This window comes from Tiliqua scincoides, chromosome 3 (genome assembly GCF_035046505.1).
Source record: "Tiliqua scincoides isolate rTilSci1 chromosome 3, rTilSci1.hap2, whole genome shotgun sequence".
NCBI lineage: Eukaryota > Metazoa > Chordata > Lepidosauria > Squamata > Scincidae > Tiliqua > Tiliqua scincoides.
The window spans coordinates 87,763,380-87,780,532 of NC_089823.1; the positions used below are offsets into that span (position 1 = coordinate 87,763,380).

The window sequence follows — 17,153 nt, forward strand, 5'->3', positions numbered from 1 at the left end:
TAACCTGAATCCTGTGTGTGGCTGTTGAAGCTTCATGGGATGATATTTTTCCCCTAGGTGGGGATGATGGTTAGATGCTGCCGAACATATGAGGAAGTTTGTGAGGGTGATGTGGGCAAAGTGATAAAATTGGACCGTGATGGGCTGCATGATCTCAACGTGCAATGTGACTGGCAACAAAAAGGTGGCACTTACTGGGTCAGATACATCCATGTTGAACTTATAGGTGAGTTGAATATTTAATTCCTATTTGAATGGTATTTCCCAAACATTTGAAATTCATGCAAATTTATGTTGTTGTTGATATTATAGGATTCCCACCTCAGAGCTCTCCCTCGCACATAAAGATTGGTGACAAAGTGCGTGTAAAAACATCTGTAACCACGCCCAAGTACAAGTGGGGATCAGTTACCCACAGGAGTGTGGGAGTTGTGAAAGGTAATCTGTATTTTTAAGAGAAAACGTTGACTGGATAGGTTATGCATAAGGATCTCTGTCAGTTTGATAGAAAGGTAGTTTCTGAGAAGCAGGTGATGTGGTACCTGTATATGATCTTGCAGGCCCAATTTAATCTGCTCCTACTTAGAAGGGATTTTATTTCCTGTTTTGATCTGTTTCCTGGGACAGTTCAGAGTGCTGGCTTTAATATATGAAAGTCCTAACTAACTTGGGACCTGGGTATCTAAAGAACCACTTACTCCCACATCAGCTTGTCCATTTAAGGTAATCATTGGAGACTTTTCTATGTGAGCCTCTTTCTTCAGAAGTGAAGAGGTGGTGTTTGGGGAGAGGGCTTTTTATGTGCTAGTATCTTGACTGTAGAAAGTTCTCTTCTTGGAGGCCCACCTGGTGTCTCAAGTTTTTGCTATGACATCACAGCTTAAAATTTGTTCAGACTTTTAGTTATGACCAAATGCTGCTCTGGCTGTGCATTATGTATAAATTTTATTTAGCATTTAGTGCTTAGTTGCTTCTTTCACAAATTTTTAAGGTTCATTTTTACAGTTTTTTAAAAGAGTTTTATTTTGGCTATTAGGCACTTTGAAATTCATAGAGTGTATAAATTGAGATACTTTTTGTATTATATCCAGGAACATTTTGACATGGACTGCTTTCATTCAAATGTTCACATATAGTTTGAAGCAATACAGTTACATAGGCAGTTTAAAATATGCCCAGCTCTACGATATTGATATTGATTGTTGTTCCAGTTGTTCCTTGTTTGGGTGTTTTAGAATTTGTGTTTGTGCTTAAATATTTAATGCAAATTACAAAATCATTGTACTTTATTGAATTAAATTATTTCCACCACAAATGTAATCCACTCAAACATTATAATGATTTATCAGTGTTTCTCAAACTGTGAGTCAGGACCCACTAGGTAGGTCGCAAGCCAATTTCAGGTGGGTCCCCATTCATTTCAATATTTTATTTTTAATAGACTTGCTACCATGGTGTGTGACTGCATTTTGAGAAATGTTACAGACCTGTACTTTTAACAAGCTACTATGTATATTCTTTTAACAATGATAGTAAATGGGACTTACTCCTGTGTAAGTGTAGGTAGGATTGCAGCCTAGGATTTTTCTGCTTGATGATGTCACTTCTGGTCATGACATCACTTCCGGTGGGTCCTGACATTCTCATTCTAAACAGTGGGTCCTGGTGCTAAATATGTGAGAACCACTATTTATACTATTAAAAATTCTATATTAGATTTTATAATGTGCTATGAGATCTCAATTTATTTATGTTTGTGTCCTCTTGCAGGTATTTCACAGTTAACTAATGTATTTTTCTCTTTGTGATAGCTTTTAGTGCCAATGGTAAGGATGTCATTGTCGATTTTCCTCAGCAGTCACACTGGACTGGGTTATTGTCAGAAATGGAACTGGTTCCCAGTATTCATCCAGGAGTTACGTAAGTTTAAAACTTTCAACCATTTTTTTCTTGTGCTGTTTTGAATATCATGTCTGTCTTGTTGTATCTATTCAATGTGGACAGTGGGCCCTCCTTATATGCGGGTTTGGCATCTGCAGATTCCACCACAGATGCCTCCCCATACCTCAGAAGTCCTCCAGGAAATGACCAGAGGCTGCTTCTGGTCATGTTTGGGAGGTGTTCTTGAGGCACAGTGCCCACTTTACTGACCTTCCCTGCTTCAGAACACCACTTGCATGACCAGAAATGGTTTCCAGTCGCATGCAGGAGGCCTTTTGGGGAGGCGGGGAGGAGGCCCCATGGAGCAGGGCCAGTGCGACTTCTGGAGGGCCCAGTGTGACATCAAATTAAGTGATTTGGCTCCAGGACCCTGTTCTCATCTGGGACTCAAGCATCTGTGGATTCTGATATCCATTGGGGGCCCTGGAATGAACTCCCCACAATACCTAGGGCCCACTGTACTTATATTTATTTTACTTAAAATGTTGAACAATTCATAAAATCATGGAACTGTAAGAATCATAAAGCTGTTTTTTACAGAGTAAGATTCTTCATCCAGGTAGCAATACTGTCTGCACTGACTCACTTTCTGCACAATCTGCATTTTCCACTGTTGTAGACTAGTGGTATACAAACGTTTTAGCACTGGGATCCACGTTTTAAAATGACACTCTAACAGGACCCACCTAGGTTTACTAGATTTTTTAAAAAGGGAGGTATAGAAATAATATTTTATTTATGTAATAACCAGAAAAAGAAAAAAGGGTAATTAGCAACTACAGTACATATATGTACCACTTAATGACAGGAATCAGGTCTGTGATCTCTATCAAGTGGTGCTTGATGCAACCTGGACCCTCCACAGGGAAGGGGATGCTATGCTCTCTGTGTTAACAGATATATATATATATTTTTTACCACTAGGTGTGATGGCTGTCAGATGTTTCCTATCAATGGACCTAGGTTTAAATGCAGAAGTTGTGACGACTTTGATTTTTGTGAAACCTGTTTTAAAACCAGGAAGCATAACACTCGACATCCTTTTGGTAGAATAAATGAGCCAGGTATATTTTTGTTATAGTTTTAACTCTAACATTGCTGTTGTACGTGGCATTTTGATATCTTCCTCAGTTTAGAAGTTTAATGTGTATGCTAGACAATGTAAGAAATGCATTTATCGTTCTTGAAATGTTAACCTTCATAGCTTTTACTTTTCAACTAACGGGCAGTAATTTTAGATGTTAAGAATAATCTCCAAACTATCAAAGCCATTTATTTACCAATGTATGCTTTTGAACCCTGTGGTATGTCCTTGGCTGGAGGTTTTCAAGAACAGATTATGTGGTTGCTGAAGATCTAGGTCTTCTGAAGTTCTGCAGTAGTGAAGATGGGACCAGATAATCCATTGAGTACTTTGTGCATATGATTTCATGAATCTGAAGTTGTGTTATTTGGATGCATTATGGAAGCAGATGTCTTCAGAATTTACAACACTGTTTACAATAGGTCAATCTCCAGTATTTTGTGGTCGCTCTGGAAAACAGCTGAAGAGACGTCACAGTAGCCAGCGAGGAATGCTACTAGATGATTGGTCAAGAATTGTTAAAAATTTGAATGTGTCATCTTCTGTGAATCAAGCCTCACGTTTGATTGATGGTGGTGAACAGTGCTGGCAGTCTTCTGGCTCCCAAGGAAAGGTAGGTTTTAAATTGTGCCTTGCAAGCTTCTGGATGTAATCTCAATACCACCATGTTGTTGTACACATAGAATTGTAATTTTTTTTAAAGCATATGCTATTTAATTCTTTCTGACTGGAATTATTACTTCTGTAAGGAGTAAAACATTATTATATAATTGTTGTTCATAATTTGTTGATTAATATTTTCTAGCACTGGATTCGTTTGGAGATGTTCCCTGATGTCCTAGTACACAGACTGAAAATGAGAGTAGATCCTGCAGACAGCAGCTATATGCCTTCTTTGGTTGTGGTTTCAGGTATGGGAAAGGCAGTGCTGAGTACAGAAATCTAATTATTGATCAAACATTCAACTTGTTCAGTTGAGCCACCCCTGGCCATCTGCAGGTAATACCGCATTAACGTATTTAATTGTTGTGTAGGTGGGAGTTCTCTCAGCAACCTGATAGAGCTGAAGACAATCAACATTAATCCTACTGACACTACAGTTCCTCTTCTTGGGGATTGTGTTGAGGTAGGTGATAGTTGGAAAGGCTTGTGAAGGAAGTGGTTCTATCTTGTGGAAGATGCCTTATGTCTTCAGATCCCAAAGAACTTCCCAGTGTGAATAGCTGTTTTTCTGATGCAATAGGAAACTGTGATTACTTCCAATTAAGACCTATAGAGGAACTAATATGCACTGCTTTCCAATGGCTTATTTGAAAAGATGAGAGGTGCCAGTTTCAGAACAGAGGAGTCAAAATCATAGCCTCTGTCTCTTCATTTATTGCCTGATGAAAGTAGAATGGAGGAAGTGACCTGTGGTTGCACTGAAAAGACCTGTCTTCCTTACAGCATGCTGTATTGAACTGGGTTCTGATTTTTAGTGTTACTTTTTCAGTTTAAGCTGTTTCTGCCCAACGTTGCATATATGCACCAAATACGTACGGGACCAAATGTGTACACTTGTGGACCAGGCACATATGGGTCAATTGTATTGTTCTTTACCCTGTCAAAGAGAGTAAGCATTGGTCTCTTCGGTTTCCCACTCACTCACCCACCTTGGCACCGTTTTGAACTTATCTCCAACCTATTGGCATCTATATTGTGATTCTTTTGAAATAAGCGTAAATGTATGCATAGTATGGTTAAATTTCTCTATATTTTTAACTCTGAATATGTGAAAGAAGAGAAAAAGGAAAAGCCGTATATTTTTTCCTTGATATTAGTAAAACAGTAAAATGATTGAAACAGAAGTCCTCTCTCTCCTTTATTGGTGATGCTAGTTGCATTAAGTACTAAATTGATAAGGGCAACAATCTTTTCTTATTCTTAGTATCACAGGTACGTTGAAGTTGCTATAAAGCAGTGCAGAAGCTCTGGTATTGATTGCAAAATACATGGTCTCAGCATTTTGGGTCGTATCCGGGCAGAGGACGAAGACTCAGCAACAGTCCCTTTCCTTGCTTCTGATAACGAGGAAGAAGATGATGATAAAGCTAACACTGCCAGGTATGGAATATTAAAATAAGGAGCACTTTTTAAGTAGATGCTGTAACTGTGATATGTGCTATTACAAAATTCCACCATTCAATTGATCTGTCATGTTTGGGGTTGCACACCCTTTTGTATCCCAAACTTTTCATTTTAACTCTCAATTGAATATAGAGCTAAAGGAAATGTGCATCTAAATAAGAAATTTACTTCCATTTCAGAAAAAACCTGAAAGTCTTTGCAATGGGCAGCCCAATCCTAACCTGCACTGGTAATGGCAGCCAGGTGGCCTGCACTGTATCCAGCTTAGATTAGGAGGTGGTTGGAGAGCAACTCGGTAAGGGGGTATTTTCCCCTTACCCCAATGCCTCAGCCACCCCTATGGGGCTACTTGAAATTGCTGGTACAAATTCAAGCAGCCTGTGTCTGGTTGGGCCAGGAGTGGGGGTTAGGGACCTGAGCCCCTGTGGCTGGTCCCACCCCCACCCAGTTCCAGTTCACCCTCCCCCCCTGAAATTTTCCTTCCCCACCTCCAGAACGCTCTCCCACCCCCTGCGCTGGCCTGCCTGTTCAAACTTACCCTGTCCGGTTTTGGATCTGGCATCTCTGGACCAGTGTGGTCTTCTGCCCAACTGCACAGCGTATTCGCAACGCTCCTGGGCCAGTGCAGGGGCCTTCTCCAACCTTGGATTTTGCTGTCAGTAAGAGAAAGGAAAAGCATGCATGTAAGGAAACATGGGCAGGCTTGAAAGGGGAGAAAAAGCATCCTATACAGTTTTTGTGTGTAAGTATTTCTTCCAAACCCCAAAGCCTGGAAATAAAAATGCACATCATTTTGAACCCATATATGCCATCTACTCAAAGATTATGTTGCAGCAGAGTCTTTTGCATATAAAATTGTGAAGGGTGTATGACAATTAACATTCTAGTGATGTCCTAGTATAAAGTCTTCCAAACTAATTTGTTTGTGTACTTAGTCTTGTTAGAAAGAAGACTGTGGGCCTAGAATCAGCAGCTACAATAAGAACCAAAGTATTTGTTTGGGGCCTGAATGATAAAGACCAACTGGGAGGATTAAAAGGTTCTAAGGTACCATATTTTTAAAAACCTAAAATGAATGAAATTTAATGCTGAGTCCAGTGTCCTCAACCAATGGGAATCTGATGGTGTGGGGAGAGTGGGTCTTGTGGGAATGAGAACAACCGCTGCCATCCTGGTGTGTGTTCTTGTGTAGTCCTGAATTGGAAGCCCCTCATAGGTTTGCTGAATGCAGAGGATTTGTACCCTTGCAGCAGTCTCAATTACGTAGGGACAAAGCCGTCCACATTCAGAAACTTGTTTGTGTTCTGGAATCAGAACCAAAGTGCAGAAAATCCTTAAAGACTTGCAATATGAATGCTAAGAGCAGACATGTGTAGTTGTTTGCTTCAGAAAAGCTCTGACATTTGCAGGCCATAAAATTAGAACTTAAAAGCATTCTTTCTAGTGACTTCTTAAGTAGATGATTAGGCAACTGTATAGCCTACACAGCTTAGCGAATGGCTCAAGCGTTAAATTCCAAATGAGACCAACGGAACTGAGTCCTTCTCTAGCAAGTTGAGTGCATCTAAAAGTCTTATCTGACAGCAAGGGAATTTGTCTTTTTTAACAGAAGGGTAACTCGCAGATTTAAATTAGTCTGCTTACATTAAGGTAGCAGTTTTCAAACTCTCAGGGAGAGTTTGAGCCAGTCCTTACAGGGGCAGGGGGAGGCAGCGACGCAGTCCACAGGATCTGGCTGGACTTACCAGAGCCTCCCAGAGCCTCCCAGGGGTGCGGGGATCTCTGCGTGACCTTCTACAGGGCTCCCAGAAGCTTAGAAAGTGAAAGCAGAGTGATTGTGCCCCACCTCCACAAAACTGGAAGTGGAGACTGCAAGAGTCTCTGGTAAGTGCAGCTAAGCCCCTGCAGCCTCCTTCCTGCTTCCTTACTGCCCCTGCCCCTTAAGGGGGCAGAGGCCAGGGCCCTCGGGCTGGGGTGTCGCGACACCTCAGTTTGGAAACCCCTGCATTATGGCAAGAGTGTTTAGTTGGTAAATAATGCAGTTTTTAATAATAGCACCTTCTTGTTAATATTCATCTGAAATTGAAATGTAATGACTGAGATCCAGTAAGGTTGGGTGAATTCAATGGCATTCTTGTTTTTTTTCCTCTTCCAGCAGCAAACCTCTATTCTAAAGTACTTTTGGAACCCCTTCAGTTTCAGAAGTAGTTTGCCCTCTTCCACTGGGGGGAAAGCTGATTGAGAAATGTTAACTCATGATCTTTTTGGTTATGCTGAACTTATATCAGGTTCTTCAGATCCTGTCCACTGTATTGAATTGTGGATTTTATGGACACTTACAGTGCTTATTCTTGTTTAGTTCTTAAACATTAGAAACAGCAGCATTGATGCAGGTATACGCTGCAAAAAATCAAAAGCTTACTTGATTCATTAAAACACCCTGAATTGGAAAAATGTATTGAATAAAAATGGCCAAGTTTCTTTTAAATTTTTGCAGTTTTTCTCGAAATGTCAGTTTCTCAAGAAAGTAGTTTGTATGGAACATACTTTGAGCAAATTTGTTTGATTTGCTTTAAATATATCCCAGATCAATATAATAGTTCAGCAGTTGATTAACAGCCAAATCCTATGAATGTCTACTCAGAAGTAAGTCCCATTAGAGTCAAGGGGGCTTACTCACAGGAAAGTGTGGATAGGATTGGGTTGTAAGGCAATTATTCATTTTGCTTTTATTTCTGAATTTTTCTTAGTTCTGGTTAACAACTTTTTTTCTGTATTTACATATTGTAGATAAAGGTTCCTTCGTTTTCTGAGACCCTTTCGGCCTTGAATGTGGTACAGGTGGCTGGTGGATCCAAAAGCCTTTTTGCAGGTAGGAAAGCTCTCTGTTGGGCTCTTAATTTACCAGTTTCTAAGGTGTTGCAATTGTTATATTTAAAGTATACTTTCAATTGTGCTAATTTTTCAATAATAGAACACTAAGATTCTTTTGTCTTTTAGTGACTGTGGAGGGCAAAGTGTATGCTTGTGGCGAAGCAACTAATGGAAGACTTGGCTTAGGCCTATCAAGTGGAACTGTACCTATTCCCCGACAGATTACTGCTCTTAGTAACTATGTAGTGAAGAAAGTTGCTGTTCACTCAGGTACCAAGTTTTTATTTTCTGTTTATCAGTGAGCAGATTTTCTCAAAGTGAAACAAGTATTTTCTGTGTTCAAAATTTGTGCTTGGCTAAAACTGTTTTAGCCAATGTGTCAGTTTTACCTATGTGTCTAGCTTGCTTTCTCTCTGCATAAAAAAGTGTGCATATGAAGTGGGAGTGCTACCTCTGTGTTTGGAAACTTGCTTTTGTGGGGTATTTTCTCGGAATGAGAATGAGCATCTACGTGTTAGAGCACCAGACAACATGACAGTAAGCTCAAACTGCAGATGCAAAGTAATCTTCAGTCACACCAGATAAATTGAAGTGGGCAGATGTATTTGCTTTTATGTTGTGTTCAAACTGTTTGTATTTACCGTATTTTTCGCTCCATAAGACGCACCTGACCATAAGACGCACCTAGTTTTTAGAGGAGAAAAACAAGGAAAAAAATATTCTGAACCAAATAGTGTAATAAAATATTTAATAAACTATAACAGAATAACATTTGAACCATGTAAAGTGAACAGCAGTCAACAGTGGCATTAAGAACCATTATCACTGTCATTAACAAATGGAGAGACTTAAAGGTTTGAGCACTCTAGTTTTCTGGAAACACCAAGAACTCATCATCGCTAGAGTCAGAATTTATGAAGCTCACAAAAGTAGGTGCACACAAATAGGGGATCACATTATCTTTCTGCTACAATGATGTTCTGCCAAATTCCAATCCACTGGGCCTCGTGCCCGCTTAAGGCTGATCAGTCCCCCTTGTGCAATTCACCAGTGCAGCAAGCAAAAATGAGTCCAGTTCCAGTCCACAGATGCCAAGTAAATCAGTCCCATCATTCAGAGTTACCAAATCAGAGTCCAGAGCCAATAAGCCAGATTACAGTCCAAGGTCAGGTTCCAGGTAGGTCAGTTAAATCCATCAGGGTATCCAAGTCCAGTCACAATCCACAGTCAGATTCCAAATTCAATAAACCCAGTCAGTCTCCTCCCCTACCTCCAACCTGCACTTCTTCAAAACCCACAAACCCTTTCTGCCTCTGGTACTCCTTATATCCCTGAGGGCCCTATTGCCTTCCAGTGGCTGCAGCTGTGCAGCACTCTCTGCTGGATGCCCAGGCTTTACCCTTAAAGGGGCCACTGCTGACACCACATCTACCTCCTCACCAGATCTTCCTGGATTCCAATATAAGGGGGGGGGGGAGCAGATCTCTATACAGACCAGTGCAAAAACAGGGGAAAGGTGTGGGGGAGGTAAGATCTTTGTATAGGCATCACAGCAAGACCAGTGCAAAACCCCTTGTACACAGAACCAACAGATGGAAGGGGGGGGGGTGCAGATCTCCATACATGCCAGTGCAAAAGCAGGGGAAAAGTGTGGGGCAGGTAAGATCTCTGTATAGGCATCACAGCAAGACCAGTGCAGAACCCCTTGCACACAGAACCAACAGATGGAAGTGGGGGGGGGGTGTGCAGATCTCCATACACAGCAGTGCAAAAGCAGAGGAAAAGCGTGGGGCAGGTAAGATCTCTGTATAGGCATCACAGCAAGACCATTGCAAAACCCCTTGCACACAGAACCAACAGATGGAAGATGGGGGGGTGCAGATCTCCATACATAGCAGTGCAAAAGCAGGGGAAAAGTGTGGGGCAGGTAAGATCTCTGTATAGGCATCACAGCAAGACCACTGCAAAACCCTTTGCACACAGAACCAACACATGGAAGTGGGGGGGGGGGGCGCAGATCTCCATACATGGCAGTGCAAAAGCAGGGGAAAAGTGTGGGGCAGGTAAGATCTCTGTATAGGCATCACAGCAAGACCATTGCAAAACCCTTTGCACACAGAACCAACAGATGGAAGTGGGGGAGGCGCAGATCTCCATACATAGCAGTGCAAAAGCAGGGGAAAAGTGTGGGGCAGGTAAGATCTCTGTATAGGCATCACAGCAAGACCAGTGCAGAACCCCTTGCACACAGAACCAACAGATGGAAGTGGGGGGGGGTGCAGATCTCCATACATACCAGTGCAAAAGCAGGGGAAAAGCGTGGGGCAGGTAAGATCTCTGTATAAGCATCACAGCAAGACCAGTGCAGAACCCCTTGCACACAGAACCAACAGATGGAAGTGGGGGGGGGGTGCAGATCTCCATACATAGCAGTGCAAAAGCAGGGGAAAAGCGTGGGGCAGGTAAGATCTCTGTATAGGCATCACAGCAAGACCATTGCAAAACCCCTTGCACACAGAACCAACAGATGGAAGTGGGGGGGGGGTGCAGATCTCCATACATACCAGTGCAAAAGCAGGGGAAAGGTAAGTCAGCCCCAGTAGAGCCAATGGGGCTCACTCCCAGGGATGAGTGGACGGGAGAAAAGCCTGCCAGCGCCTCCTCTCCCAGGGAGGAGCCTGTCTCAATCCCTGGGCTCCCTGGACTCACTCCCTAGGCTCGCTCCCTGGGCTCACAAGCCTGCCAGGGGCTCACTCCTAGGGATGCGTGGACAGGAAAGAAGCCGGCGATTGACTCATTTCGCCTGGAGATGGACTGGTAGCTCGAGGATCGACATAATGAGCACCCCTGCCTGCCATCCCACCCACGCTTTCCTGGGAGTGAGCCCCAGTGACTCTAAGACTTACTTCTGAGTAGACACGCGGGCTTGCTCAGCAAGACTGCCACCCCACCCACGCTTTCCTGGGAAGCGGAGCCGAGCAGAGGGGGCGGGGCCAGGGGCAGAGTTTTTTTTTTTTCCAGTATTCGCTCCATAAGACGCACACACTTTTCCCCCCACTTTTTGGGGGGGAAAAAGTGCGTCTTATAGAGCGAAAAATACGGTACTTTGTTACTATCTTTTCCACTTCTTCTATTCCTGTCTGTTCCAGGTGGCCGCCATGCTATGGCTTTAACTGTTGATGGGAAGGTGTTTTCCTGGGGTGAAGGAGATGATGGGAAACTTGGACATTTCAGCAGAATGTAAGGATATGTATTTTTGCTCTGTTTTGAGTTTGTTGAACTTTTATATCTCCCTCTTCAGTTAGCGAGTTGTGTTTCTGTGTGAAATGTTAATAAGAAAGCTGTTAAAATATGATTATATGAAATATTTTGCTTGATGCAGAGTTAGCATTAGATACATAATTATCTTCAGGGTTCATTAGTGACTATTGAGTGAACCTGAGTTCTGTATTCTAAGGCATGTCACCAAACACAATTAAACAAGCATATGAGGAAAAAACAAAAATTATGTGCAAGATGTACATTAGTTTAATATAAAATTTTGTGAAGTGGAAATATTTCACTTTTGTGTGTGTGTGTGTGTGTGTGTTTCCAGGAACTGTGATAAACCGAGGCTGATTGAAGCGCTGAAAACAAAACGCATCCGTGATATTGCCTGTGGCAGTTCTCACAGTGCTGCCATTACCTCTAGTGGTGAATTGTATACATGGGGTCTTGGCGAATATGGTCGACTGGGACATGGGGACAATACTACACAACTTAAACCGAAGATGGTAAGGTCATAAGAAGTTCTGTTATCTAAGATTATATGAGCAACCATTGCTGTTAATTCTACAATTGCTTCAGCAATTGCTGAAGAACAGCAAAAGTAGAAACGTAGCCAAAAGTCTCTGTGCCCAGTGTGTTGTGGGGTGGCATTTTTAAATAATGGTTCAAAATTCTGAGTCTTAAAGGTTGGTCTTCCTAAAGTGAATCCATTACAGGTTACAAGCCATGATGTGTATGTGCAATCTCTTGATTTTAGAAATGGGCTATGTCAGATGCAAGGGAGGGCACCAGGATGCAGGTCTCCTGCTATCTGGTGTGCTCCCTGGGGCATTTGGTGGGCCTCTGTGAGACACAGGAAGCTGGACTAGATGGGCCTATGGCTTGATCCAGTGGGGCTGTTCTTATGTTCTTAAAGTGTTATGAACAACAAATTATCTTATGTTGCTCTCACTGAGCCATTTGTCTTGATTAGATCAGGAGGTTGTCCAGTCACTGGCTTTTTGGGGATGAAAGGTTGCTAAGATGGTTACATTTTTCTCTCTTAAACCAGAAAAACTGACTTTTCCCTTTAGGTTTGTGAGTTTCTCTTCATAGACCTATTGGTGCTCTAGGAATCTTTTTACTGTTTCTTTTAGCTTCCCAATTGAGAGAGCTGAAAAGAGAGCATGTTAGCCTTTTGGGAGGCTCAAAACAGTTTTGCTTGATTTAGGTGCAATCCTAACCCCTTTTGCTAGTGCTTTCCAGCACTGGCATAGCGGTACCAATATGACATGTGCTGCAGCCTGCAGTTGGGTGTCACTCACGGATGCCTCCTCCAAGTAAGGGAATGTTTCTTCCCTTACCTCAGTGCTGCATTGCCCTTATGTCAGTGCTGGAAAGCACTGACTTAAGGGGTTAGGATTGTGCCCTTAGAGATACTTCACTATGACAGTTTGATCCTCCAACCTGAAGTGGTGTTTGAAGCTGAAGTGGTTTAAATTAATATGCTGTATGTGTATGTAATTTAAAATAGATGCATCTCAGTCTTTCTTTTTTTCTGTTTTGTAGGTTAAAGTTCTCCTTGGTCATAGAGTCATTCAGGTTGCTTGTGGGAGCAGAGATGCTCAGACTCTAGCTTTGACAGATGAGGGTAAGAAGTGTTCTCTTTATTCTAATGTTAATATGTGTATTCTGTTGCAGTCTATAATGCAGGTCTGTTTTTTGTTAGGACTAGTGTTTTCCTGGGGTGATGGAGACTTTGGAAAATTGGGTCGAGGAGGAAGTGAAGGATGCAATATCCCTCAGAACATTGAGAGGCTGAATGGTCAGGGAGTTTGCCAGATTGAATGCGGAGCTCAGTTCTCTTTGGCTCTTACCAAGTCTGGAGTAGTATGGACATGGTATGTCATTTTCAACAAATTTTGTGTATTTAATAAAATACTTATAACCTGCATGTTTTCTCCCTGTAGTGGGACGTGTGTAAGACCAGTTGTGTAGCATTATAATAATTATTGTTTTCTAACTAGATTTCTTAGCATTACTATAAAGTCAGTCAAATTGATAGAACTTGTAAGAGTGTGTAGTTATAGTTGTACAGGTATTTAAAAAAAAGTAATTTTTTGTTGCAACCCAATGGCTAGAATTTTCAGCTGATCATGTTCAACTGAGCATTTTTTCTCAGCAATGTTGAAAAGCAATTTCAATATGGAATTGCTATTGATCTTATTTTTGGGGCTATCTTTAAAAGCAAATTTCAAACTATAACTAAAGTAACAATTTGTTGGGCTTCAGAGCTAGTTCTCTGTTTTGGTGTCAGTTGCATAATATTTTCAAAATGTAGGAGTCAAAATATAGCCTATTTAGTAACAAACCTAAAGGAATAAAATAAGATGGAGAAAGGGGGTAGAGAAAAGCAGGTTGATGGGAAAGTTCCTGAATTCAGAAATAGCTTGACCAAATTGGATGCAGTAACTGGTAACTCCCAGCAGAGCAAGCTGGGTAGCTACTTGAGAAGAAAGTACACAGAAGCCCAACATGTTGCTACACTGCTGAGGTCTGCAGGTTGATGTGGAATGAAATAGCAAACCTAACAGAATTTGTTACATGTGTCTAGCTGAAATACAATCTCAGTCCTTGCACATACTAGGTAGAAAGAGCGTGCTCCTTCTGTGAACCAGCATTAAGAATCCCATGGCAGGCCTGGCAAAACACACATCTCTTTGCTTGATCTTAAGAAACCTAGGTGTAATTATGTCATAGCGTTACCCAATTGGGTTAGAGGAAACCACTTTGCCGCCACCCCTTGACCTAAATAGGGGGGTTTGTCTGGGGGGTTTGTCTGTGTTGGGCACATGCCAGTGTCAGTTGGCAACTTTGTTAGCCTAGACATAGCAAGAGAAAATAAGAAATAAGGGCACTCATCACAGCTTCTGGGGCCAAATCTGAACTCTTGAGATTTTTCATGTCTTCCCTTTCAGTTGCTGAACCGCAGGTGAAAGAGTTTCTTTGTTCCCGCCTCATCTTTACACTGTTCCCCATCTTTAAACTGTCTGAAACTGCATGGGTGATGGCAAGTCTGGGTGGAGTGAGAAAGAAGGGGAAAATGGTCCACTTAGTAGTACAGAATTTGGAAAACATTATCTTAAAATCTTGTCTGTTTCTAGTTCCTAATCTTCCTTTTGTCCAAGCATAGGGAGACTTTCTGCTTTTGAAATCAAAAGAGAATAAAGCAAGCACTTCTATTTGTGTGTTTTTACCAGAATGCGTCAAATGGTTTTGAATGTACAGTTTGCCCTCTTTCTTTCAGGGGCAAAGGAGACTACTTCAGGCTTGGGCATGGCACTGACGTTCATGTACGAAAACCTCAAGTAGTGGAAGGACTGAGGGGGAAAAAGATAGTGCATGTGGCTGTAGGTGCTCTCCACTGCTTAGCAGTCACTGACACAGGGCAGGTAAAAATGCCTTATTGATATAATCTGAATACTACTAAGTGGAATGAAGCACCATTGAAATAATGGAATTTACTTTTCCACAACTTATTTTGGACTGCATTCTGTGGATCTGAAAGAGGGTCTTGAAACACTGAATGCTGAACCTGGTTTTAAGTAATTGTGCTTTTTCCTTTTAAGGCAAAGGTGAATTTTCTCTAATGGTGGTGTGGGAAATTTTCTTAGCACAGTTTTAATATTTTTATAGATAAAATGAGAGCCCATTATTTCTGTGCTGCATTCCATAAATTTTGTTAGATTGACCATTATATTAAGTAATAAGCGCTAAACAAACTCTTAGCTAATGGAATAATATTTCTTGGGCTGGAAAATAGAAAAACAAATACTGCAGTCTGTTATCTTTTAGTTAACAAATGGAGGTAATGTAAAATGACAATCAGAAACCTTGACTTTGAATTTTAATGAAATTTTACTTCAAATGTTTTGAAAATACTCTGTAGAAAAGGTTAAATAGGATACCTTTGTTCTAGGTATGTGTACTTTTTTAGCCTGCCTTTTGGGCTTTGTGGCAATCAAAAATGAATTGAAGCCTTTCCAGAATCATTGTGCAAGTAACTTGCTCCATTTTCTATTAAATGTGCATTCTGTACTGTTGGTCTTCCAGTTTAAAACACTGGAAGCATAAATGCAGACGCATCCTTAAAACACCTAAGCCCATACTTTTCAGCATGTAGTGGAGCATATACAGGGCATTTCAAGAAAATGATCACACAATTTATAATGTAAAGCTTATTATGCTATAATTCACACACACACACTGTACACAGAAGCCATTGCTTCACCCAGTTAATGAATGTGACCATGTGCTTGAAATATTTCCCCATTTGCATCTATACTACTAACATAGTTGATTTAAGGAATCTGCCGATATCCCACCTGTGCGCTGGGTTGGTTCTACATCTCTCTTTAGCTGCTTGCTTTAGATGGTACAATGTTGCAGGCTTTCTACAGTGAAGCATTGTATGTATGAATTAGAGCTTGTTTAAATGCATGCACAATTTTTTGAAGTACCCTGTCAAGTTTGCCAGAAGATATGTTAAATAGGATTTTGTGACTTGGTTGTTTAATTCTCCCAGTTCTGAATATGCTATACTTAAAAAAACTGGTTTTCAAAATAATTTGATTTTGTTAACAGGTTTATGCTTGGGGTGATAATGATCATGGACAGCAAGGCAATGGAACTACTACAGTCAACAGAAAGCCGACCCTGGTGCAGGGTTTAGAAGGCCAGAAAATCACTCGTGTTGCTTGTGGGTCTTCCCACAGTGTGGCTTGGACAACAATGGATGTTGCTACACCCTCTGTGCATGAACCAGTTCTCTTTCAGACGGCTAGAGACCCTTTAGGCGCTTCTTATTTAGGTAATTTAATGGGGGAAATTATTAGCTTGATAGTATTGCATAAATGACTCAGGAAAAATGGTGGAAAGAACAGGGAGTGAAAATTATAGTTCTGTGTTTTGAAGAAAGGAGACAGTACCATGGAGATAGGCAGCTGGTGATCTGAGCTCTTGTAAGGATACATTTGGTGCTAAGGTCCTTTGCTCCAACTCTGTTTCTCCAAAAAGAAATTGAACATCTGAAGTAATAAGGAATCTCTTTACTTTCTGATGCTAATTCTTGGAACTGAAATTTGACAATTGAGTAACTTCATGCAAACTAGGAAAAAAATGCATTAAATGGCATGAGTCATTCTGATGGTAGAACTATAGTTTCTTGACTGTTTGGATTAGGTACTGATCATTTTGGAAAAGAGGTAATTTGGTGGGTAGGAAGGGAAAGTGAAGTAATGGAAAAGTGGGAATGAAAAGGAAGAACAAGTATCTTGGGCATTGAAGGGTACTATTGAGCAGGGGAGCACTTATCTAATACATAGCTGCATTTTGACCATTCGGTACCAAAGGTATTGTGGGCCACAGTTGCCTAGTATCGGAGTATTTGGACTGTCCTCTCTTTCCATAGCTGAGAATCTTGTGTGTAAATTGTTAATGGAAAACCTGAAAGTCTTTGATTTGCTACAGGTGTCCCATCAGATGCCGACTCTTCTGCTGCTAGTAACAAAATCAATGGTGCAAACAGTTCTAAACCTAACCGGCCTTCACTTGCCAAAATCCTTCTGTCACTAGATGGTAACCTTGCCAAACAACAGGCATTATCACACATACTGACATCATTACAGATAATGTATGCCAGGTGAGCACGTGCACGAAGAAGAATTATTAAATTCAGTTTGTGTTTTCTCTTAGTATCCAATGAGCCTTGGGAATTATAACTTTTCTAAGTGACTTGCTTATTTAGTCACTTAAGAATGCCTTACAGTAGGGAATCTGTTGATTCTGTTTCGATCACCTGAGAAAAAGGTTTGTGGTTGCA

The 17,153-nt window shown here is 41.2% G+C and overlaps 1 protein-coding gene across 5 annotated transcripts in view; it reads left to right on the top strand.

Moving 5' to 3' along the window:
• Positions 1–17,153, top strand: part of HERC2 (HECT and RLD domain containing E3 ubiquitin protein ligase 2) — a 127,475-nt gene that overhangs the window by 74,132 nt on the left and 36,190 nt on the right. For all 5 annotated transcript variants that reach the window (XM_066622097.1, XM_066622102.1, XM_066622098.1 and 2 more), the window contains exons 49-66: positions 58–226; positions 313–438; positions 1,812–1,920; positions 2,866–3,005; positions 3,448–3,638; positions 3,831–3,936; positions 4,060–4,151; positions 4,953–5,128; positions 6,088–6,199; positions 7,943–8,024; positions 8,153–8,296; positions 11,176–11,266; positions 11,622–11,799; positions 12,842–12,923; positions 13,002–13,173; positions 14,580–14,724; positions 15,917–16,142; positions 16,802–16,973. In XM_066622097.1, coding sequence (XP_066478194.1) covers positions 58–226; positions 313–438; positions 1,812–1,920; positions 2,866–3,005; positions 3,448–3,638; positions 3,831–3,936; positions 4,060–4,151; positions 4,953–5,128; positions 6,088–6,199; positions 7,943–8,024; positions 8,153–8,296; positions 11,176–11,266; positions 11,622–11,799; positions 12,842–12,923; positions 13,002–13,173; positions 14,580–14,724; positions 15,917–16,142; positions 16,802–16,973 — 2,513 coding nt within the window. The remainder of the gene's footprint in view (positions 1–57; positions 227–312; positions 439–1,811; positions 1,921–2,865; positions 3,006–3,447; positions 3,639–3,830; positions 3,937–4,059; positions 4,152–4,952; positions 5,129–6,087; positions 6,200–7,942; positions 8,025–8,152; positions 8,297–11,175; positions 11,267–11,621; positions 11,800–12,841; positions 12,924–13,001; positions 13,174–14,579; positions 14,725–15,916; positions 16,143–16,801; positions 16,974–17,153) is intronic.